The 26,279-nt window shown below is 39.5% G+C and overlaps 1 protein-coding gene across 1 annotated transcript in view; it reads right to left on the bottom strand.

Annotated features, from left to right (window-relative positions):
• The window catches only part of GRIN3A (glutamate ionotropic receptor NMDA type subunit 3A), a 135,367-nt gene that overhangs the window by 49,406 nt on the left and 59,682 nt on the right, over window positions 1-26,279 (bottom strand). The window contains exons 2-3 of the mRNA XM_026713449.2: window positions 20,444-21,048; window positions 14,660-15,707 (exon numbers count right to left, since the gene is read on the bottom strand). Of these exons, the coding sequence (XP_026569234.2) occupies window positions 14,660-15,707; window positions 20,444-21,048 (1,653 nt within the window). The remainder of the gene's footprint in view (window positions 1-14,659; window positions 15,708-20,443; window positions 21,049-26,279) is intronic.

The following is a 26,279-nucleotide window of genomic DNA, read 5'->3' as shown; positions in this document are numbered from 1 at the left end:
CAAAACTCAATTTCATGCTCCTTTTTGTGTTCTATTCCATATCTTATACTATTCTACATTTTCTATATAGTTTTTCCCCTCTTTTAATTTTCTCAATTTTATTTTGATTATCTCATCTCAATTCAAATCATTATATTTATACTTTTGTCTGTTCTGTTTCAATTTCATATTATCTTTTCTCATTAAACAAATTTTCTGCTGTAGTTACTAATTGAAGTATGATACCTTTATATCTTTTAATTACACCAACTCTTATTTAAACTTCTATATATACATTAAGGTTATGACCTTCAATATAATACATAATATGTAACTTCCAATCAAATTCTGCTTGGTACATTCTTATAATACACACGATATTCTTTTAAAAGAAAGATTATAAATATATGTAATTATAAACCCTCATTCCATTCCAATTCAGTTCTATCATTAATAATCATTAAAATCTTAACATATTTAACACTTCAATTAAATATCATACTTCCTTAAAGACACATATAATCTCCATAATTAAATTTTCCCTTATTTATCTTTACATATGTTTTGTAAATCATTAAATATTCATTTTGTTACATTTATTTATTGGCAAGCATTCCACTGAATTACGATAGCTATTTTATTAAACATTGTTTTCATACATTGTTTCATATTTTCTAAAATTATTTCTGTTTCTAGTATAACCATACTATCTTATGTACCTTTGCAGAATCCCTTTTTCCATTAAATTTTCACCCATTATCTCTAAATAGGCCCTGTTTCTCTATATTTTGTTTCTGTCCTTTATAACTTCTTTTCCTTTCTTTCTTCCCTCTCATCTTCTCCCTCCCCTTTTTACCCCCTTGTCTCTCTACATCTAATTCTCTCTTCTGCATTTCCCTCTTCTGTTGCTTTCTGATTTTATACTTATTTTTCACTCTATTTTTTTGAGTTGTTTTTCCCAATCTTAAACTTTCCATTCTCCTTCCCCCTTTCTTTTTTTCCCCCCACCTAAGATTATTTGTCCATTAAAGATGGCTTCTTCTTTGTCGCAATCTTCTTGTTCTGCAGGCATTTCTTGTTGTTTCTCATAATTCCAAATCTCCATTTCTAAAAACTGAAATACGAAGCCAAAAGAACCTCTCCCTTCTTGTACATCTTCTTTGTACTTTTTAAGTTCCATTTTCAGTTCTTCTAAAAGTGGAGCCATTTTAAACAGTTTTAAACAACCACCCGATTGATTTTAGTCATTCAAATACAATAACCCAAAATCCAGAAATCATCAAGCAATCCAAATAGTCCTGAGTTATTTCTTCTTATTTCTTTTTCTACTTTCTCTTCCTGGGGTTTTTGTTGCGATATTTCAGTTAAAATGTATCTTTTGGAAGTCTTGTTGAGATTTTGCTGTAAGTTCTTTTTAATTCCAGGCAGTCTTCTCCCTTCAAGATCCTGCCCTTTTCTCTCCTTTCCTGTTTTCAAAAGCTTTTGATTATCCAGAAATCTTCATTATCCCTTTGACTTTTTATTTTCAGCATTAAATGCCTATTAATGTCAAAGTGGATTTTTTTTCCAATTTCTTGCTTAAGTCTCTTAGCTGTCAGTATAGGAAAAGGAGAAAAAAACAAAACCAAATCTTTTCCCTTTTCTCTCTCCTTCACAACTTAAAAATCTTCTTAGGGAACAAAATTATTGTTTTTTTAAAAATAGTTTCAATTCCAGGGTACCTTATTTGTTGCTTTTGCTGTTTGACCCGGTCAACCAAAACTTTCTCTTCTTATCTTCCTCCTGCACATTCTTTTCTGGTTGAGTTCTTCTTTGTTGTGGCCATTTCTGACCACCGCTGCAACCGCCTTCGGGAAAGGGAGTAACGGCCAGCTGGGGAGGAGAGATGCTGCTCTCCTCAACCCTGCAGGCAGCCTCCCCCTCTTCACCACCTCTACAGGGTGGCTTAGCCATGAAACCAGCCAGCTTGGGGTACTCCAGCGGCGAGCACGGATCGAAGCCTTGCAGAGACGAGGTTTCGGTCTGTCGCCGAAGAAGCTCAAACCGGAAGACCAGATGTTTCCCTTTTTAAGGTTTGGAAAAACAGTGAAGAGTTGACTCTTTTGTAGGGTCTTTGAGAATGGAATGGAGGTGTAATTACATGCTCCCAAAGTGATAGAGGCACCTGGGTATAGCATCGAAAGTCAATTTTTAAAAAAATCTAAAAAGAATGATTTTGTATTATGAAATCTTCAGTCAAACGCTGTCATTTTTAGGACATCTCCATAAAAATCATACTTGCATGAAATTAATTCTCTTTCCCAGAATTATGAAATATTACAGGAGATTTCAATAATGTGACATTGCAGCACTCTTACCAGTCTTCCCTCTGTAGTAATTCCCTAAAATACTTAATAATTTGAAGTTTATTACTAGGGCTGATGGAAAAGTTACCCCAATAAAATGGTTTGCCTGGTAGACTCTTGATGTTGCAGAGTTTCCTTTCCCATTGAAATTGGAAGTTTTCCACCAAGAAATTTCTTGACTATAATTTAAAATTGAAAGTAAAAAAATAAAACACACATTGTAAAATGAGACAGTGGCAGATGACTTCCAGACAGCTGTTTAAAAAAGCTACATTTGGATGTGTCCAACTTAAAAACAACTTTATCTTTAAAGTATGACTTTAAAGTATGATTGATATTAAAGTATGACTGACATCTCTCTTGAAAAAGTTAAGCGGGGTCAGAGTGCTTAGACATGTCTGCAAATGCCTGGACTATGTTCCATATTAGGTTTTTTTTTTTTAAAAAAACCCAAACTAAGACAATGGGCAAACAGTTCAATACTGTTGCCAGGATAAAGCTACTATTCTGAATCTGCATGCAGTTCTGCAAGAAATTTAATTTTGCTACAATTTGATTTCAGAAATTGCTGCAGACATTGCCCGTCCAGCTCTAAACAAACATGAAGTACAGAAAATTGCTGTTTTATTTTTAAATTAATTATGGGGGTGGTGGTGTCTTTTTTATTTGAAATGTACTACATTTTAAAGTCAACCAGGCCATCAATCAGTCTATGAATAGAGAGTCTGGCTAGGAATGGGGAAATCCCAAATTAAAATTATTCCTGGATCATGAAATATCTGGAAAACTATGCATCCACCGTTTCCTTTTAGCCAGACTTACAACGAGAGTTACAATAAGGCAACCATGACAAGTAGAAATCATGGCAATCTATTCTGAGCTATTTATATGAAGGCTGAGGAAAAATTAGCCAGTTTGGTTAAGGCATCAGGCTAAGAAACAGGAGACCAAGAGTTCATGTCCTGCTTTAGGCACAAGGCCAGCTGAGTGACCTTGGGCCAGTCACTCTCTCTCAGCCCTAGGAAGGAGGCAAGGGCAAACTGCTTCTGAAAAACCTTGCCAAGAAAACTGTAGGGATTTGTCCTGCAGTTGCCAGTCAAGTGTTGTCAGTCAAGATAGTCTCAGGCAGGCAGGCAGGGAGGCAGGCAGGAAGCAAAAATTACAATATTAAAATAATTATACTGGGCTGAAATAGCTTCGTTCATGGAGTAAGAATATTGGACATTGCAATGATATTTTCATTTTTGGCCATCATTATACAGCTAGTTCTCAACTTATAACAGTTCATTTAGTGACCATTCAAAGTTATAACGACACTGGAAAATGTGACTTATGACCATTTTTCACATTTATGACCTTTGCAGCATCCCCATGGTCACATGAACAAAATTCAGACAGTGGGCAAATGACTCACATTTATGACCGTTGCAGTGTCCTAGGATCAAATTCCTAGCCAGTTATTTAAATCAAAAAGGAATTCCATTCAAATGGTTAATCCCGGAAGGGATGTTAATAACGTGGAAAGAAAGGAAAATCAAAATAGACTCTATGGAACAGGCACAAGATTTTTACGAACAGTTAGTAGGCACGGAAGACCAAAATACCAAGGAGGAATCATGTGATCACCTTTTACAACCTTCTGGCAAGCAAAGTCAATGGGTAAACCAGATCCACTCAACAAACATGTAAATAACTCAACAACTGCCACAATTCACTTAACAACTGGGGCAAGAAAGGTCGTAAAATGGGGCAAAACTCACTTAACAAATGGCTTGCTTAGCAACATACATATTGGGCTCCATTGTGATCACATGTCAAGGACCCCTTGTAGATCTATTCTAAAGAGTCAGTTTGGTGTTGTGTTTCAACGCCCTAGACTGGAAACCTAGAGATTGTGAGTTCTATTCATGGCTTAGGCACAAAGCAGTGGTGGTATCTTACTGGTTTGGCCCGATACTGCTGAGCTGGTAGCGGCAATGAGCAGCAGAGACCGAACAGATTCTCTCTACCACTCTGCTGTTGGGCCCACCTGCCTGCCCCGGCTCCCATACTCACCTTTATCCCCTGCTTTTGAAGCACAGCTGCTTTGCGCGGCACGGAAGAGTGCCGCTTGGCAGCTGCTGAAGCAACTTGGAGAGTGCCAGGCTTGCAGGAGGTGAGTTGGAACGCCTCTGCGCCTGGGCAAACACCTCTGTGCCTGTGCAAAGTGCACGTTTGGCATGCATGCACACGCAAAGTGTGTGTCTGCGTGCAAAGCGTGCCCACCAAGCCACACCCATCGAAGCGGTGATAAAACTTTGTTATCAAAGCCTGCTGAATGATTTTTGGGCCAGTCGACTCTGTAGTTTCTTTCCCAACCCCCAAAAACTTTAACCTTAGACTGTCTACTATTGACCTCACCTCTTTCCTAAGAGGTCTCTAGGGGGCGTGCATAAGCGCACCAATGTGCCTACCGTCCCTGTCCTATTGTTTCTTTTATTTTTCTTTTATTTTTCTTAGATGTACCCATTTCATGTATTCATAACTATGTATACACTTATACTTATTATCTTGTAAACAATTGACAAATCAAATAAATAAATGAATAAATAAAATAAATTTTCTCTCAGCGTTAGGAAGAAGGGCCCATCATTTCTGAAAAAACTTGCCCAAAATCCTGCAGGGATTTCTCCATGTAATCTGAACACCCTTTTTGGAGTTTTGGATGTTAACTGTCTAGGATTCCAGCTTTCCCCAAGCACAGCCGGCACGGCTAGGATTGAAACATGTTTCTCTTGAAGAGCTCCAATGAGTTCCTTAGCTACCCAGCATCCTTTCTTCTTATGCACTTTGTCAAGAAGGGAAACTTCCCTGTTGCCGTCTGATTTTTTTTCATGCCTTTTTTTTTTTTAGGTACCAACATATTCTGGCCACAGCAACCTTGGACAAAGACAGGTTTTGTTTTAAGCCTTTCTAGGTCAGAAAGTCACTTTAATATTTCCGCACAGGCTGCTCCTTCACTTGAAAGCTCACGGGGGACTTTATTGTACCTGCCATCTGCCAGCCCCATATTATCCTTGTCAAATACCATGAAAAGGTTAGCATTCGTTAAAATAAAATTAATAAATCCCACAAATCTTTAGCACTGAAATGTAGAATATTTCAGGTGGATTTTGCCTTGACAAGAGACAAGAAAGTCAAAAACATGAATGTAATGAATGCACTACTTTCCATAAGTTTGGTGGCTGCATTCTGTAGCCTGATTTCACATTAATAATATCACCTCTTACTATTCCAGAATGCAAATTTGCCAAGATTTCTTTTTCTGTCCCATATCTACATATGATATAGACACTCATGTTTATTCACCCTTGCATGTGCTCTCTCCCTCTCTCTCTCTAAATAAAACTGGGATAATAAAACTCTCTCTAAATAAAAATAAAAATGCATTTTACAAGGTGAACTAATTCAGTAAGCTGCCAGATTTGGGGACTCTTTTCTCCTAACCCGTATTTCAAAGCATGAAAATACATATTTACAATTTATCTTCTCTGCATTTATTATTGCACTTATACCATGAGTCCCCCTAGGAGCTTGAGGTGGTGCCCATTGGCGTCTTCTCTTATTTTATAGTCACACAGCAGTCCTGAAAGGAAGGTTGTAGTGACAAATGGTGACAGTGCAAAGTCACTCCGGGAGCTTCATTGTCAAAAGGAACATTCATACTGTAATCGTTATGTATTAGCATGCCACACTATAATTTTCACTATGTAAAAAGAGCTGAACTGGAAGAAAAATGACAGGACAGTCCAATTTGCACAACACAGTTCTCATTAAAATGTATCACCTTATATACGAATGGGGATAAAATAATCTATATTTGTTTCCTAAACAACTTTGGATCAGCATTCAGCTCGTTTACTTTCATTGCTTCCTGTCAATCAAAGAAGGCCAAAGGGTAGATCTCACTGAAATGGATAGAGAAACACTTCTTCTCCACCCTTTTGTGATAATAAGCATAAGGAAGAAATGATTGTATTATATTATTATTCCCCCCTCCTTTTCCATCCCATCAACTGTCATTTGCAGGTGGAGACAGGTCTCTGGTTTGCTTCCTGATTCTAAATTGTACCCCACAAATTGGCTCAATATTTGCATTACCTTAATTGTATGATAAAAATCAATGGACCAAAAATACAAATTGTAATTCTCTTCCATGATAGCAATAGAATAGCACTTAGACTTACAATATGTACTGCTTCACAGTGCCTTCTCTAAGCGGTTGACAGAGTTTTATATTGCCCCCAACAATCTGGGCCCTCATTTACCCACCTCTGACCCAGGCTGAGTCAACCTTGAGCCTGGTGGGATTCAAACTGCCAAATTGCAGCCAGCCAGCAGTCAGCAGAAGTACCCTGCAGTACTGCATTCCAACCACTGCGCCATTTTGGCTGATAATAGTGGCACGCCGTGATAAAACTGATATGCCCTAGAAAAAGCCTGCAGACAGGATCCCAGTTTGAAGAAAAGTGGAATGCCTTCAATGTTGCAAGATCAAATAAAAATAATTTAAAAAATATTGGCGCTACAGATGATTGTCAAAGAGATAGTAGTGTAGGCTGAATTCCTGCGTGTTGGCTGAATTCCTACAAGCTTTGGTATGCTTGCAGTGACAAATCCCTTTATTTCATTGGTAATATAATGGAATGATATTGTTACTTTTCACCACCACTATTCCCATACTTAAGCTGGCATAGGAAGCACTCATGTGATCTACAATGCCTGTTTGATCATGGTAAAAGGTTTCCCTGTGAGTATGGCATGCATTTATGTACTGGGTCTTTTATTTACCTACAAAACATTTTTCGACCACCAGTGGAAATAAATCTTCATTATTTTCTGTACATAGAATTCTAGATAGATAGAATTCTTTATTGGCTAAGTGTGATTGGACACACAAGGAATTTGTCTTGGTGCATGTGCTCTCATGTACATAAAAGAAAAGATGAATTCGTCAATTTTCTGTACATTACAGTATCTCTACTGTACAACACTCCCTACCCTATGCATGTTCTTTGCATCTGTTCCAAATATATTCATGTTTGCATTCAGTTTTCCATAATATGCTAATAACTGTAATTGTCTTATCAGATGTAAGTAATCTCTTCTCAATGCACCTCTCCCAGAGGTGTTCCTTTTTCTATTTGGTTTTTGAGCTGGGTGATACTTCCAAGACAGAACTCAGTGAGCAATTATGCCCCCTTGTATAATGAGAAATTCTGATTTGGTGTAATACATCAAATTGCTTCAAAAGAAATGCCCTGAGCACAGAAGAGTTGATGCCTTTTTTTATTCCTAGATCAAACCCTTGCATGTTGCCAGGGGCAAAATAAAAGGGAAACCCAGTGTGGGGAAAAGCCATCAGATCACCAAGCTTACATAGTTTAAAAATGAAAGTATATGTTCTCTCCCTCCTCCCTCCCTCCCAATCTGATTAACAATTGGGATTATTTCTTTTATGAACCAACGTGATTTAGCGACGAGTCTGATGTGATGGAAAACACATAGAGCAACCAGAAGTGAAACAGATTGGCGTGCAAAAGAAGATTGTATTTTTGTATTTTTCTGGGAACCCCCTCAAATCTCGCCAATTTGGGGTAAAACATTTTCTTTTACAGCTTGCACCTGCCTTTATCAGTGCTTGGCTATTAACTCAACATGCAGAATAGCTAGGAAATTGCCCTAGCTCTCATCAACAGAACATTTCCAAAGATTTTTGGAGAAGCTGTATTGTACTGCTACTTCTAACTATCCTGAATTGTTCCGTTTTGCTATATGCTGCCAATTACATCCACAGCCCGTTTCTGGTAAGCCATAAATCTTTCATTGAAATAGTACCATCTGTACCACTTAAAACTTTGTGCATAGATAACGGGAACTCCTGTTTACCAAACAGTCTGGAGCGACACAACTGAAATTCAGGAAAAGCACAAATCATATTTCCAGCCCTCAGTGTCAAGGTAATCCAGGAGTAACATATGAGGAGATTCCCAAACTCTTTGACCCCAAAAGCCAGCCACAAAGCCATTTTTTTCTATAGCCTTTAGTGTCACCTTTACCATTTGATTAAGTCATGCTAAGCCTTTTTTTCCCCAAATGGATACCTTAACCAAACTAAATTCCACACATCTTAAAGTTCCTGAGGTTGTCTTAGCCCATGGGTCAGCAACCTTAAACACTCAAAGAGCCACAAAAGTCCTAACTGGAAACCCCCCGTTCAATTCTGGAGTCAACTGGAAGACCAGTTCCTTCACCATAGAGTCTCCTCCTAGCATGGCATCCTTTTTCCCTCTACCTGTCCTAACCGAAAGCTCCATCAGTTCTGGAGCCATCCAGAAAACCTGCCCTTTGCCATAGAGTATCCTCCTGGCACACTGTGCTCCCCCATCAACCAGAAACTCCTCTTCAAATTATGGCACCGACCAGCAACAAGGAGCCGCAGTAGAGGGGTGAAAGAGCCACATGCGGCTCCAGAGCTGCGGGTTGCCGACCTCTGGCTTAACCCTATTAGAACAGCTAATGCAACTTTCCTTCTGCATTTGCTTCTGCTAATTCCTAAGATGAAATACTTGTAATTCTGGAATGGGAAATCCTGCATAGAAATTAGTCTATGAATTCTTACATACAATAAACTTTTTGCTTGCTCAACCCTCTCTGTTCTGGTGTTCTTTAGGTATATTGCATTATACCACCAATTCTTCTCAAGCAGCATGACTCCATACAAGCTGATGGGGTCATGAGAGTTGACCCCAATGTCTCTGGAGGTAAGACGCTAGTGAAGAATAGAGTTGGCTCTAAAAATAGAGGCCATTATTAGATAACCTGAAGGAACTTGAGGGCCGTGCGTCTATTTGATGCATCCATTGATTGTCTGTGATTTCAGACAGATATGGTAACCCTACATAAACATGCCCTAGACTAGAGGTGAGCTACTTTTCTTGGGGCAACAGACCATTTTTCTTGGCGATGACTCTGAAAGAAGCAGCCAGTAGACCCAAATCATATTAGCATGCAAGTTATCCTTTTCAGCATTTTTGAATGCCACAGATGAGAAATATTTAACAGATGATGTCTAATGTTTGAATTCTTCTTTATCAATCTGAATTGGATTAACATTTATAAAAAAAATAGCAAAAGGCTACTCAAAACAGATGCTTCATAGTTTGCTGCCCAGTTGCAATCAAGAGATGGTGAGTGGCCTTCAAATAAGCTATTCATGGCTTCTATCCAGTTGCTGGTCATTCGTCTCCTAAAAGGGTAAAAATCTACCGATGGCATTTTTCCTACTGGGGAAAGTATATGCTGGAGGGTCTTTTCTTCCACCAATGTTGTTCCTTCACCTTAAGGAATGTACTGTATTTAGCCAGCAAGCACTAACAGAGTTCAAAGAAGAAAGGGGAAATTTGTCATAGCCTATTAAGAAGGGACCACAATCACCCTCTGGCTTTCCAGTTAATTAAATACATCAGGGCAGGGAGGGGAGAAACCCATTCATTTGAGAGGTCTGGATTTTCCTCCTGCTGTTTCATCGTTGCATTGGCCAAGAACTGGAATATTTCTAAGTACTGTAAGGAATTGCTCTTCTATTGCCTTCAGCTGAAATGGGAGAGACCCTTCTGGTCTAGAAATAGAGGAAGGTAAGAAACAGTTCACATTAGAGTAAATCCGAAGAAGTCATTCCAAAAAGGATTTTAAACATCTGACTTAAGAAATGAAAATGCTTTTTTTTTAAAAAAAAACAGAGAAATAAATATTGTCAAGTTACATCATCAGCAAAAGAATATGAAACTGCTGCAGGGGTAAATATATTCCAGTCTGATCCTTAAAAATGATATTTGCGATCCAGTATAGAATTAAGAGTTGGCAATGGATCTTGAACGAAGCAGGGCATAGCCATTTTGTTTCATTAAATCTGCCCACCCCCTGAAACCCACCAAGCTGTAGGCAGTTTACAGGACTTACATAGTAAAAATGGAGTACAAAATCAGAATACTAATTAACTGGAAGGAAAAGGATGAGAACATGAAATTATGGAAAATGGTGACTCCAAGTACATTAATCTTCAAATGCCCTTTGGAAGAACCTCGTTTCCATCTGCTTCCAGGACGTCATAAGGAGAAAGGCACTGATGCTCCACGCACAAGCCATTCTAGAAGAGAGACATTGCTACAGAGGACAATGTCATTAGGGCACCTCATAATGGGCAGAAGCTATTGAGGGGAAGGTGTTCCTAATATATCCACGCCATACAGGGCTTCATAAGTAGTGACCGATACTTTGAACTGCACTTAGAAACCTGTTTGTAACTACGCAGCTCTATGGCAGTCCCAACGACCACTGAGAATGCATGCCACTGCGTTCTGAACCTTTGAAGTTTTTGATTAATCTTCCAGGACAGCCCCTATGGAGTGCATTACAGTAAGCTCATTGGGAAGGAACAAAGGTATGAGCAACAACCTTCAGTGCATTGTGTTTCAAGTAAGGGTACAGTTGGTACACCAGCTGAAACTCTACAAAAGATCTCCAGGACTCATGAGTCCGAGAGGACCTCCAGATGCAAGTCTGCTTTAAGGAGTATAACCCCGTCAAGAGCTATAGAAGGTACACTGCTGAAATCAACTGTCCTCTGCATTAACAACCACTCTACCTTTTGGGGGTTGTTCCTGAGCCTGTTTTCCCTTATTCAGACTCCAGACACTAGGCTGTGACTTTCACTACATCTCCCAATAGTCCCGGAGTAGAGATATGTACCATCTGCATATTAAAGACACATCACCCCTCACACCAGCAGAAGATCTTTTCCAGCAGTTTTATTGAAAAAAGTGATTTAGAGTCTGATCTCTTCCTCCCTTCCCCTCATGTTCTCTAGTCCAACCTATTCAGAAAGGAACCATTGTAACATCATACTGTGGTGACCCGGGGCATGGCACAAAGGCAACACAGTCAGATAATGAGTTCCTTTATTTTACTTTATTGTTCCAACTTTGCTCCCAATGTCCTGGTTACCTTCTGGTCTGGAGAAAAACTCTCCCAGAAACAGCCTCTGGTTGCAGAGATTCAAGTCCAAAACATTGTCAACAGATACTTTAACCATAAGTCCAATTAAGGCAAGATGGGATAATTACTTAGGCAGGGCAAGATAAGGAGTTCCAGAAGTGAAGGAATGGCAGTAAATCAGCCCAGTTGGGAGGCTACCAGGAATGCAGATAACCACAGTCAACACAAGATAAACTCACACTTGTTCCCAGAAAACGCTGCTCTCAGCTGCCTCTCCTTTAAATTCTGTTCCCAAGTGTGCCTAATGAAGAGAATCAGGGCCCTTTCTTCCCCCATAAGCCACACAACCCACGTTGCTCTCTTCTCTGTTCTTCCCTGCATGCCCTAGGATGAAGAGGGGGTGGGCCTTGGTCTTCTTCTGAACTCCATCTCCCTTGTTCTACCTCTCTCCTGCTCCGCTCATCCAGACTTTGCCCTTGCCCAGTTTTCTCCACAGCCAATGGAGCCACACTCCCACTTCCTGTCAGCTGTTTGTCTTCCTCCTTGGATTCAGACTCCGACAGGGGCATGACACATACTTCCAACTCCCAACCTTTGCAAGTGTTCCAGAAAGATACTGTGGTCAACAATAATGATTGCTTCTGAAAGAATGTGGTGTACAACGACACTCATACAACCTCGACCCAAGCATTTCCATAGGTCATCCATGAAAACAAACAATTGAGTTTCTTTCCCATGCCCAGGTCTGAACCCATATTACCAAGGTTCAGTTAATCCATGTCTTCTAAAGTTGAAGCCCTACCAGTTTCTCCATAACCTTCCACAAAGGGTGGGTTAGTTATATGATAATCATTGTCCAATTCTGTTGAATTCAGGTCCAGGCTTGAAATCTTAAGATGAGAGTAAACCAATGCCCCTCTAAAGACTTCTTGAATCTCTCTCTTTCTCTCAAAAAAGTACCGTCTTTCTCATATAATAAGGCTGGGTCTTATTTTTTTTTTGAGCCCCGAAAAAATGGCTAGGCCGTCTTTTCAGGGGTGACTTAATTCCCCCCCTCCTTGCATCTTTGGGAGGGTGGCGATGGCTTGGATGTTGACCTCGGCATTGGTGGGGCACTTCGTATCGGGGTCAATGCAGGCAGCAACATATCCGGGTGTGCAACAAAAGTACTTCCTTACGGCAAGCCCCCCCACCATTTCCCCCCATTTTGCATGTTTTAATATAGGCCTTAATTTGGGGGGAGGGGCTTAATTTCATTTCATGCCTATAAAACATGCTGGGACTTCCTATTGGGGGAGGCTGTATTGTTGGAGAAACAGGGTACTGACCACAACCCAGATCCAATTCCCACTACCATCCTGGCTATTTATTAGTTTCCATTTATTTTTAAAAAGTATATAGCCACTTATCTTGTGCAACATAATCTAGGGCAGCTAGAAAACAATAAAAAAACAATAGAAAATATACAAGACCAACATAAAACCTCCATATTCCCTCAATCACAACATATTCTCACATATCCACAAGGAACTTTTCTGGGTCCCAGCCTCATATTATCCCAATGCTTTGTCAGGCTCATGGCAAGAGAGAAGACAATGGGATCCAATCAAGTCCAACCTTTTATTTGCTAATAAAGGACAGAAGCTTGCCAAATTGACAGAAACTTGCCAAACTAAAGCTATAATTTTTTTTACCTACTATTTATATCCTGAGAGATTCTAGGGCAAGGGTCTTCAAACTTGGCAAGTTTAAGACTTGTGGACTTCAATGCCCAGAATTCCTGAGCTAACATGACTGGAGGAGGAATTCTGGGCATTGAAGTCCACAAGTCTTAAAGCCGTCAAGTTTGAAGACCCCTGTTCTGGGGTGTGGCTCCCTGGAACTTGTTCTCCTCTCTCCCTTCCAGCCAGAACTGCATAGTCTCTTAACCTGGGCCTCTTTCTTGAACGCTCTATGTAGCCAAAAGTCTCTCCCACTCCCCCTACAAATGCACATTTTATCACAACCTTGTTGGAAATAATAAGTCTTTCAGGCTTTTCTGAATGTTGGAAAGTAGCAGCCTGCTAGATTTCAGGGCGTTAACCAGGAGAAGCATGGAACCAATCCAGACATGATGGAGTTGAGATCACATATGAGATTGTCTACTTCTTCAGGATCCACAGCTCAAAAGCACCCCAAATATCACTATAAGACGATTCTGTCGTCTCAATAGATTCTTTCCATTTAGCTTCCAGCTTGGAGGATTTTACCTAGAAATGCTTTGCCAGGTGTTCATAACTTACACACTCCGGATCTTCTGCCCTAATCATGCTTTGTCTCCTTATTTATAAATGAAGCCAAAGCATTTTGTTTAAAATCTTTCAGCAATATTCTGTGCTCTCATTTGTCAGTGTAAAATATTAACTGACAACTGGTTACCACGGTGTTCCTAACAGCCATGGTGGCTTCTATGAATACCATCACTAATAACACAATTCATTATCCATATATTATATGTGTCAATTATTATAATGATAGTAAATTCTAAAATGATATAATTATATACATATAAAAGAACCACCTCCTTAACCTCTATAGTACCTTAACAGGTGGGATTTTTTGTGTGTATGTTCAAGTCAGATTCAATTTGCAGTCACTACATAGAGTTTCCTTGGCAACATTTTATTGAAAATGGCATCATATTGCTTTCTTTCTAGGGCTGGGAGGCAATCAGAGAGATGGTATTCAGCAGGTTCTGACCAGTTCTGGAGAACCAGTAGTGGAAATTTTGAGTCGTTCAGAGAACCAGCAAATACCACTTCTGACTGGCCCCACCCCCATCTATTCTCTGCCTCCTGAGTCCCAGCTGATCAGCTGGGTCTTCTTTTGTTGCCCTGCACAGGAGAACAGAGCTGGAAAGCAAGTTAGTGGTGTGGGGAGGGAATGGGAATTTGCAGTAACCTTCCCCCTGGAGTGGGGTGGGAATGCAGATTTTACAGTATCCTTCCCCTGCCACGCCCACCAAGCCACACCCACCAAGCCACACCCACAGAACTGGTAATAAATTTGTTTGAATCCCACCACTGGTGATAATGCCCGGCCCAAAGCCTCATCCAGCTGGTTTTGTGCTTAAGATGGGACTACAACTCACAATCTATTTCTAGCCTGACACCTTAACAGCTACCCTAAACTAGTCTCAGCAGAGAGGGCATTGCTAATATAACTAGACCAAGTCCAGTTGCCTCTTCTGTGTTGTGGTACAAAAATGATGCACAATGTCTTTTATGACCTGAATATGTAATTGAAAGGCCCTTCCTTACCTTGGGGTCATGTATTCCGGATAATTCTTCATAGATTTTCTCTCCCACCATAACAGCAGCCAGATTAGCAGTGTATGTGGACAGACAAAATAAACAAAAAATGGCCCAGAGATTCATTAGAAACCTTCCCGTCCAGCACTTGGGAGGTTTGATGGCAGTTGTTCTCCCAAACAAGATGGCATAACAGACATTCAATGCAGAGGAAAAGGAGAAAACCTTATCCCTGTTTCTACCCTTTGGGGTCATTCCAAAGGGGCTCTTCCATTCGTACAGAGTTAGGAAGATTGCAGTGATGTGTAGAGCTACAAAGATGCCCAGCCACATGGTCCAGTGAAGCGGCCACATAAAGGCTCCAATAGGAGCTGCTGTGTCTTTGGTCCTCACCAGGATGCCCAAACTGGTGGAAAAAAAAGGGCTGGTGAAATCAATCACTTGGCTACGGGCTGTGTTGATGCTGAAAGATGTCACGGCCATGTGGGCTGTCCCTGCCAGAAGATCACCTACCAGTCCTGTCCACTGGCCATTTTTCAAGCCGCCATATTTCCCATCGCCGACAATATACAGGTCAAAATCAAAGTTTAGATCTTCAGCCAACTTTTCCAACAGATCGATGCAGTAGCCATAGCAACACTGCTTAAATTTCGTGGGTACTGTGTCATTGCCTTCTTGGAGGCTTTCAAAAAGAGCATCCAGCACGGCTGAATCTTTGGTCAAGGGATCCAGGCAGAACTGTCCTGCAGGACACAATCCTTCATCATCCACAGTCCTTGTGAATACAAAGGGATGTTCAATGAGTGTCACCACCCTCAGATGTAGCCTAGTGGGATGCTGGTTGTGATTCTTGTGCCTCTGAGCCTGTTCTGGCCAGATCCCATAATCCATGACAACCTTGCCGTCTTGCCAACTCCCCAAGCGAGTCCACATTGGGTTCCCAACAGGGTCATGTTGCAGATTCCAAATGAAGAATTTGTTTTCTGAACTAATGATGGAAGAGCCTTTTACCTTAATGTGGCCACTCAGCCCATGGAACGTAGTGTTGGCTAAAAACCTATAAGGCAAAAGTAAGAAGTTATGAGCAGATATTCAGAGCACAGAACCTTTTAATATCTTTTGGAGCTGGGATCGTTCCCTTCTAACACATTTATGACTTTTCTTCAAAAATGACAACAAGGCCAGTTCAGATACCTCTTTCGGATGAACAAGATACATGCCTGTGTTTCCACCTACGGCTCTCATAGCACAACAAGAGGCCTACATCGCAAGATTTTTCAAATCCGTAATAGGCAAGAAAGTCCCAAGCTTTGGGAACTATATTAACATCTGTATACGTTTTGAAGGTCCTGGAATGGACTATGTCTGTCTTGTTCTTTTGTTCACTCAGGGATGAGATTTAGAAAGTTTCTGAGGCAAAATCATAACTTCAACAGGATTTAGACCCTGAAACAAACTGAAACACCCACATGTTTTGCTTGCTTCATCTAATTATCTTCACCTAGAGTTCCAGCTTAGCTTGGCCTGCCTACTCTTCCTGCCTCTGATGGCATTTGGTATGGACATACAATCAAAATGCAAAAATCCTCATAACCAAGAGAACGAATCAGTTGCATATGTTCTTGGATGAACCTGTTTACCCAAATGCCTTGCCATCTGAGCTATAGACACTGGATGTCTTCTATGTTTAAAATATTTTTCAAATTACAATGTTAATAAGTTAGTAATTTGTTTGGCCAACAAGTCACCATTTTAAAATATTATATAGACTTGGCTTTGTTTCTATCAGAACAAGACGTATTCTAGCTGTTCCATTCACATTAGTTAAAATATAAGAACACCCTTCTCTCCCACGAGCCTTATTTATGGGGATTTCTCAATGAGTTATTGATTTATTTCAGGTTGAACAGAAAACTAGGTCCAATTGAACACATTTGCACAAGAGGAAAATGCCAAAGACTGAATGGAGATGAATGTAACCATCTGTGGAGCTGTCATTCATGGTAATTTCAGAAGTAGGGGTGGGGGAGTTTACTTATACTCGGAAGTAGCAGAACAGATAAATGGAAAGTGGGTTAAAATTTCCCGTTGAAGGAGCACTTTTGTATCCAAAGTACATTTAGTCAGCTTCTTTATTTGTATTTGTCATAAAGTTATTCCAATTAAATTCATGAATGCTGTTTGCTGTTGAGTATGAGCAGATTTTTAATGTATGTAAATGTTTCTCTTTCTGCATATACATATTTCTCCTGAATTGTTTTGATTCCCTAATTTGGTGAAATGTTCTTTGTTAAGATGAGATTTCTTCTTTCACTTGCTGGCATTTCTTCTCTATGTCTAGCATTATTTCTTACTTTAGGTGAGTGTGTTTGGGGGGTACCCATTTATTTTTCCACTCTGCACACAAAGGCTGCATTCTGGCATTCATTTGCAGGGTCTCTGAACAGCCTCAGGCAACAAGTATTCCTCAACTTACAACAGTTCCTTTAGTGAATGTTCGAAGTTACAATGGACTTATGACCGTTTTTCACACTTACAACTGATGCAGCATCCCTATGGTCATGTAATCAAAATTCAGACACAACTGATAACATATTTATGATGGTCGAAGTGTCCTGGGGTCATAGGATCCCCTTTTGTGACCTTCTGACAAGCAAAGTCAATGGGCAAGCCAGATTTACTTAAATGTTACTGTTCTGACCCACGCCCCTTTCCAACAAATCAAACACAATCCAAAAGGAACAAAAAACCTTGTAATGCTTTTACAAAATAATTAGCTGTGATAAGCACAAGCCTTGCCAAACTGTGCGAGGCTTGCCGAAAGGTAACAGACAAGAAATAATTTGCAAGTCAAAAATGTTCAAATACAAACTCAGGATACTGGAATGTACACGAGGCTATAGCTTCAAAACGTCTTTGCCTTCTGCAAAATATGTTCGTTTCACAGCTGGCTTTTATCTTCTTGAAGGAGGGGCCATTACCTTGCAGCCTTACTCCCAAGTCACCCGTGCTGTTGTAATTGCTCTTTCCTATGAGCAATCCTGCGTGCATGCACACTTGGCACAGGCTCCTCGGGAACCTCCTCATCACTGCTGCCAGTCCCCATAATCTCTGAAGGCAACAGTCCACTCCCTAATGGTTCTGGCCCCTCATCTGAGTCCTCACTCTCCTCAGCCATCTGCACCTGCTGCCAGCTAACCACAACAGTTACTGACTTAAGAACTGCGGTGATTCACCTGACAACTGTGAAATGGAGCAAAATTCATTTAACAACTATCTCACTTAGCAACATAAATTTGGGGCTCAAGTGTGGTCATAAGTTGAGGACTACTTATACACACAGTTGCAGGTGAATAGATGAAAGCTGTGTGCTTGGATAGTATGAGGAGTGAACCCAATCCCACTCCCTTTCAGCATGAAATGATTGTTTGCAGTGAGGTAGAGTTACTTCAAATCATGTCTTCCTGAAAATGTGAACTTCTATGATGTGCATTTGTCATGTTCCTACTGAATGCTGTTAGTATATCAATTCAATTTAGCTATGTGTCTAAAAGTATTGCATGTGGTCATTCATGGTTATAAGCTCATTATTCTTGGCGTTTTTTGTGGGAGGTGAAATATTGATGATTCAAAAGGATCACAGTAATAAATTTTCACTGGTAGGCTAATTAAATTGTTCTGTACTCATTAGCCTGGCAACTTGGTAATTCTGTCTTTATCTCCCAAAGTTTAGTTGAGAATGAGAAAAACGAGAATGGGCAGTGAGTCAGATCGCATATGGGGCTTTAATTACTCAAATGGCATAATTAAAATGCCATAATTTACAGACTAGATGGGGTTTATAAATCCTAACGCTTTTTACCCTGTAACCAGGGCAATCATAAGATTAGGAATTAACACAGTAGAAACTTTCTCAATACAAGATTTCTACAGTATGTTCTCTGCTACAGAAGCACAACACAAAGGAAGCCATTTGAGTATTTGGAGAGATCCTAAATATCTGTGAATTGAATAGGACCAATTTTTAAGCCACAGGAGATGTTTATGTCCTCCTATTGACCTCACTCCTTTCCTAAGAGGTCTATAGAGGGTGTGCATAAGCGCACCAACGTGCCTACTGTCCCTGTCCTATTGTTTCTTTTTATTTTTCTTATATGTACCCATTTCATGTATTCATAACTATGTTTATACTTATACCTGTTATCTTATAATTGCTTGACAAATAAATAAATAAAAAATACCAGTGTCCTTCTGATAGCTCTCACCCACAGAATGGGTGAACAAGAAACTTCTCCTCACTTGCTCTGTTGTAACAGAAAATTTATATTGCACAAGTCTTCATACTTCGTGGCAGTTTCAACTCCTTAGTTTGCTAGAATCATCACTTTCTAATCCACCTAATAGCAGGATTTTGCAGATGGATTATAAAACTCTTAAAAGGAAACACAGGATAAATCTTGATGCTTGCTTACAAGGCAGGCAGGGCGTCACACACATTACAATGTACTGCAGGTCAGTTTATTCCAATTTGATGACTATTAGATTTTGGTAGTGCCTTCAGTGTCTTTCATTGGCAGCAGAATACACAATGGATGGACTTGCCTTCTGCAGAAAGGTCAGCCCTTTTGTACCCCCAAAACAGCTGCATTATAATTGTCAGATCTGCCATCTCACCACTTCAGCCCCACTTCGCTTTGACGGCAGCCTGCCAAAAATCTAAGGGAGGGGAGGGGAAGAGGAGTTATAGGGAGGGGGGGATGATAGGAAACAGGAACCAAGAGCCCACCAGAGACATTGGTTGAGAGATCCAAGGACACAGGCATGGGAAAGGAATGCGACTGCCGATCAAAGAGACGCCAAACCTCAGAATTATTAGTAAAATATCTAATTTGTACTTTATTGGACAACAGAGAGATGACTAGCGGGGAGGATTCAGGACAGGGGAAAAGTAATCTCATTTACACGGGAATCTTCAGATCTGGTTTTCGAATGCTTGGCTTTACAAATGGAGTTGAGGGTTTCTCTTTCCTAAACATCCAAGCTGACAGACAGACCTGACATTAGACTTTAGAAACACAGTAATCATTGCAGCATTGCATCTGCAGTTAATCAGGATTTTTTTTTTAAATAAAAAAGGCCTCCTTTAAGTTGGGGAGTGAAGCCAACATAAAAAATTCCATATGGATTTTTTTAAACTGATCAGACTTTAGTTTTGCAGAACAAACCTTTCCTAGCTTGATCTTCAGCAGTGCCTTTATAATAATAATCAGTGCCTTTATTATAATAATCATAAAAACTTCCCAAATCTACTGCCCTCTACTCATGTAGTCTTTGCTATGAAAGTTATAGTTCATTAGAAATAAATTTTACTTTAAAGTTATTTTTTTAATGAAAAAAGGATGATTTCCTTCCCTTTAAACAAATTAAAGATATAGAGTCGCTAAAGTTGAAGAATACAGAAAAGACAAAAATAGACTGAATGGGGATTAATCACTGGCTGCTTCTGTTCTCTAAATCAGATCTGGCCCCATGCCACTTGTTAAACCTGGGAATTAGGATAGGATAATTTAAACTCCCTGAATTCTTTGCCACAGAAATTCTGGAGTTAGAGTCTAGCCACCCAGTAGTAGTAAAGTGGATGGAAAAAAATGCAGAGGTGGTGAGTATACCATTGGAAGATATAATATAACAGATTGGGGATAGACCATCATGGAGAAAAATCTGATTTGACCCTTGAGTTTTGTATGAGATATTCATATTTACAATGACATTTATTGAAGAGAGATCTCTTACTTTGATAAATACTGGCCTGATGTGAGATTTTTTTCCTCTGTGCTCAAGCAGTTGGTTGTACTTGGAATCAATGCCAGTTCTGGTTGGATAATCGTAGCTGAAGCAACTGCTCTAGCTACCAGCTCCATTGCATCCTGCACATAATCTTCAAAATAAGATTGTGTTGTTTTCCCATGAGCTATAAGACCTAATGGCAAACCTTCTGTCCTCAGCTCTTCCACATTGTGCGAATCCCCGAGAATCCAATGAAGTTCAGGCGGCATAACCCCAAATTGTGTCGTTATCTCAAAAACCCTCCTTGTGCTTTCCATGTCACATCCAAACATCACCACGGTTGAAGTTGTATCCTTAATGTTCTCCAGATGAAACTGCAGATAGGTCAAGAGGTCACTGGCTGATGTGAGGTTTCCTGTGATATTTATAATGGATCCCAAATAAAATTTGGAGCTCTGCTGAGTAAGGAAGAGAAAATCTGTGATGTTCCACTCTTCCTGGCACACCATCAAACTAAAATTATACCAGTTGTTCAAGGCCAAGATTGAAAAAGTGACATCAGCATCAAAGCTCAGGGAACGTTCTAAACTCAACTGCAGGTGCAGGGGATTCTGTAAGATAAGAAAAAATATTGGTTAGAGAGTCTTAACTGGAAAGATATTCAGATTTTTTATGCAGTGAGGTTAAGTATGCCAACTCTGTTATTGGAATACATCCTTAAATTATGAAAATGTAAAAAATGAATCTGATTCATCTTAGAATGCTGGGTAGAAACAAGTCCCACAGAACCTATTTGCAGATACATTCCTGTTATGCAATCTAGAAATGTATCTACTCAAAAGTAAATATTCTGAAATTCAGCAGGACTTATTCTGAAGTAAGTGTAGATAGGATACCAGCCATAGTCCCTGAATTTCCAGCATTTAAATCTCCAGCAATAATACTCCCAAGAATTTATAATGAGCCAGTGATGCCATTCCTGAAGGATGATGAGAAACTCAAATCCAATTCCTCTTTCTCTTACTGACCCTTATTTGCGTGTTAAGTATTCAGAATCTTTTTATAAAAGCAGAGAGGCAAGCTCATTTAATGCATATGAGATAACACTATTTAAATCAATAAACACCTTGTAAGGTCTGTTATAGTCCTGAAGAACTGGATTAAAAGTGGTGATGGCCATGAATTCTACAAGATTATCATGTACCCTTGACTGCAATGCAGTGATTAAAAAAAAATATTTTTATGCTTTTGGCTCATTGACTCATGGGGAGAGCATGGATTATTCACTACAGTTTTCTTGGCAAGGTTTTTTGGAAGTGGTTTGCCACTGCCTCCTTTCTAGGGCCGAGGGAGAATACCTGGCCCAAGGTTACCCAGATAGCTTTGGGTAGGACTAGAACTAGAAGATTTTAGCCTGGTGTCTTAACCACTATGCTAAACTGGCTCTCATTGCAGTGACACATTCCATTAAAAGAAACTATCATTCATCTAATTAGCATTTGTGGAAACTTGGCTTTGAAAAGTCAACACCAATACAAGGATTTGGATGCTATCACCTAGAAATCCTTAGTATGCCTCTGAGGTTTTGGTCAATATTTCAAAGGAACAGAAGTACTTGGACATTGGAAGGTAGTGGCCATTTTCTATTATCACTGCACTAAATTCTGTACAACTTCTAATGGAACTTATAACTCAGATCTATACCCATAGGTCCAAATTCTAGGCTTCTTCCAATCAACTAGGCAGGTAACCTGGTGGTTTTGAGAGGATAAGATAGGTTTACATAAAAGCATTTTTAACCTGGCAAACTTTGATTCTTCCTTTAACAACCTTATCTCATTATTGCTTACTCATAAGCAAGTCCCGTTAAATGTAATGAGTTGGCTATGAGTAAATCCCACTGAACTCTGTGTTTTGAGGACTGAACCAATGGTTGTATATTACCCATTTGGACTGGTTCGGCCAAACCGGTAGTAAAAAAAGCCAAGGAAAAAAATCCTCCGACAATCAGCTGAGAGGAAACCCAAGAGAAAAGCCCAGGATCGGCCCTCCCAACCGCCTCCTGTGCTTTTCTCTTCTTTATCCTCTCAGCTGATTGGTGCTGCAGGTCTCAGCTGGTGTGGGGAAAGATGCACACTGGGGTTAGGCAAACCACACCCACCAATTCATGCCCACCAAACCAGTGGTAAAACAATTTGAATCCCACCACTGGACTGTCTGTGAAATTGTTACCTCTGATATCAAAGCAGTAGCTTAGTTTGGATTTATTCAGCGTATGGTATATAATTAATGTACTAGCAATATATGTTCACATTTCATTTAGATTAATAACACACAATAAAATATGAATGTTAAAAATATATGTTGAAATACCAATGTGTAGGCCATCTAATCATTGAAACTCAGCATTGTATATGTGTGTGTGTATGTGTGTGTATGTATGTGTATGTGTATGGATGGATATATATATATGGATGGATATGTCATATATATTCGGGTATTTTCCCACGTCATTGTAGTTGTGCTTTTAAAGTTGTAGCAACGTTTTGGCAGAATCTCATCTGCCATCATCAGGCTTCTGTATTGTGTTCATCTGTGAGTCAGACTTTCACAGCCATTGACTGACTCATAGACGAACACAATACAGAAGCCTGATGATGGCAGATGAGATTCTGCCAAAACATTGCTACAACTATAATGACGTGAGAAAATACCCAAACAAAGCTGAATACCATACATGTAAGTACCCACAAAAACTTAAGACTATATATATATATAAAACCTGAATAACCAAAGATCCACATACAAATACCCGGAGAACCTCAGAAAATATTTTCTGAGGTTCTCGCTGGTATTTGTATGTGGATCTTTGTTATTCAGGTTTTCTCCCACATAAGATTGGCAGTATCTAGGCAATGTTTCAGAGTGAGAAGCACAGAGCTGAAGACACAAGCCTGAAGATGATGAATGAGACTTCATTGAAACGTTGCCTAGATACTGCCAATCTTATGCGGGAGAAAACCTAATAACCAAAGATACACACACACACACACACACACACACACACACACACACACACACACACACATATATATATATATATATATATATATATATATATATATATATACATACATACATATACATACATACACACATATATATATATATATATATATATATATATATATATATATATATATATATATATATATATATATATATAAACCTAAACAATTTCCTAGCACACCTAAACAGCACCCACCCCAAAATCAAATTCACCATGGAAACTGAAACAAACAAACAACTACCATTCCTAGATGTACTAATCTACAAAAAAACGGATGGCACACTAGGACACACCATATACCAGAAGAAAACACACACCAACCGCTACCTCAACGCCCAATCCCATCACCACCCAGTACAGATAAAGTCTGTGGCCAAAACACTAATTGCCAGAACCAAACGCCTGGCAGACAAGACACACATAAAGACTGAACTATGCACCCTGACTAAAGTACTGACAGCCAACGGCTTCCACAAAAGCAAAATCACAGGCCTGAACCACAAAAACACACTGAGACATAATGGAGACCTAGAAGATGAACAGACCTATGGAACAGCTGTCCTGCCCTACATAAGAGGTACAACAGACACAATCAGTAAGATACCACACAGGCATCACATCAAGACTGCCTTCAAAACAGACAGAAAAATAGCTGACATCCTAAAATAAAATTTTCCAGATCAAGATAAAATTGACCTGGAAAACCAAGGCATATATGAAGTCCCCTGCGCATCATGCCCTACCATATACATTGGACAGACCAATAGAAGAATAAGTACCTGCCTTGATGAACACAAAAATGCAGTGAAAAACCTGGAACACACTTCCTCACTAGTCCAACACATGAAAGCCACAGGTCATAGCATCGACTTCAATGGCACCAAAACCGTAGCCACCATAGAAAACCCCAGCTACAGAATCATCAGAGAAGCCATAGAGACTGAAAAACGACTTGAAAGCATGAATAGAAGAGATGACTCCACCAGACTGTCAATTGTATGGAAGCCTGCACTCACAAACAAAAAAATCTCCACACCACAAGCCAAACAAACACCTGGGCACAAACAGACCCCCCACCCCGATACTTCCAGCCCAAACACACCCCAGCCAGCCACCCAGATGAAACCTAGCTTTCTAATAAACATACCTGGCCATTCACCCAAAGCCAAGCCATGCTAAAAGCCCCCAATATAGGAAACACAATGTTGCCAGCTAATCAAGACAAAAAATTGCTACAAAACAGACCAAAGATATTAGAAACACCAATCAAGCAGAACACAGCAAACTGCAAGACCAATAAACACAGACCAAGACTCCCAACCAATCAGGATGAAGAAAAAACCATTCTGGCACAGCAATAGGCTAGCCCCAAATTTAAAACAGAAACGGCTTTGAAAGTCTGACTCACAGACGAACACAATACAGAAGCCTGATGATGGCAGATGAGATTCTGTCGAAACGTCGCTACAACTTTAAAAGCACAACTAAAATACCTGTGAAAACTTAAGAAAGCACACACACACACACACACAATGTTTGAACATGTTTGCTTAGTTTGGAATTATCACAGAAGATAGTATTGTGATTTTGTTTACTGCATAACAAATCAAGCCCATCTAAACTAAATGCTGTGAACTGTTATTCCCTTTTGAAAATGTTTCTTTTATTTTTCTGATATCGACAGAGAATGGGATGGCCGTCCCATTCAGCTCTACCTAAATGATTCAATGATTAAAGTTCAAAAGTGAATATCAACTAGAATTAAAATGTATGTAGAGAGTGGGGTATCAAACTCAATTTCATTGAGGGCCGCATCAGGGTTGTGTTTGACCTCAGGGGGCTGGGGTGAGCACAGCCATGGTGGGCATAGCCAAATTGACATCACTCATGTTGGAGGTGCCTGTGGTGGATTAGGGTTAGGGTGATATAAATAGGGTGCTTCCAGTGATATAAATAATTTTTTACTCAAATTTATTTCTCCAATTTAATTTTAAGCATGCAGTAACATACAGTATAATTTAATATCTCTGATGGGAGATTTTTTTAAACATTTATTCAGCTCTCCAGTTCAGGTGACTTATAGCAGGAGCTAGCAACTTTATGAGAGATCAGACTATATATAACATCAAAACAAATTTAAAAAGCTCAATTTCTCATGAAATTGCTAATTTCCAGCTATTCCCCTCCCCCAAAGTATCACCCAATCTACTCTGAGAGTGATATAATTTTATGTAATGTCACAAAAGACTTCCAGAGTATCTTGAAATGTTCCCCATTGTCGTCAGAATCTATTTATAATGTTGATATCCTCATTGAAATCTAATGCAATAACAACCTTACTGAAATCTAATGCAGTAACATCATTACATTTGTTTGTTATTTAATATTGGGCTGCCATCAATGGTTTTAGGGAAGTGATATCCTCATTGAAATTTAATGCAATAACTTCCTCATTGAAACCTAATGCAATAACATCATTACATTTGTTTAATTGTTACTTAACTTTGAGCTGCAATCAAGAATTTTAGGAATGTATTGATACCACAGACATGTATCAATACCACAGAATGCTTTTTTCATCCCTGGCCCATGCAAATCTTTGAAGGAGTACTTTGCTTTAAAAAAGATTTATGCAAAGCATTCCTTCAAAGAAACATGGTGAGACATGCCTCTTGATGAGGCATGTTTCACCAAAACTTTGCAACAACTTAGTGTTTCTCAAAATTGTATGTGGCATTATAGTAGGTGTGATTTCCCCCCAGAACTAAGTAA

This window comes from Pseudonaja textilis, chromosome 2 (genome assembly GCF_049901715.1).
Source record: "Pseudonaja textilis isolate UNSWEBS1 chromosome 2, rPseTex1.2, whole genome shotgun sequence".
Taxonomy (NCBI): Eukaryota; Metazoa; Chordata; class Lepidosauria; order Squamata; family Elapidae; genus Pseudonaja; species Pseudonaja textilis.
Note: the sequence above shows the minus strand (reverse complement) of the source record. Positions and strands in the feature narration are given on the sequence as shown.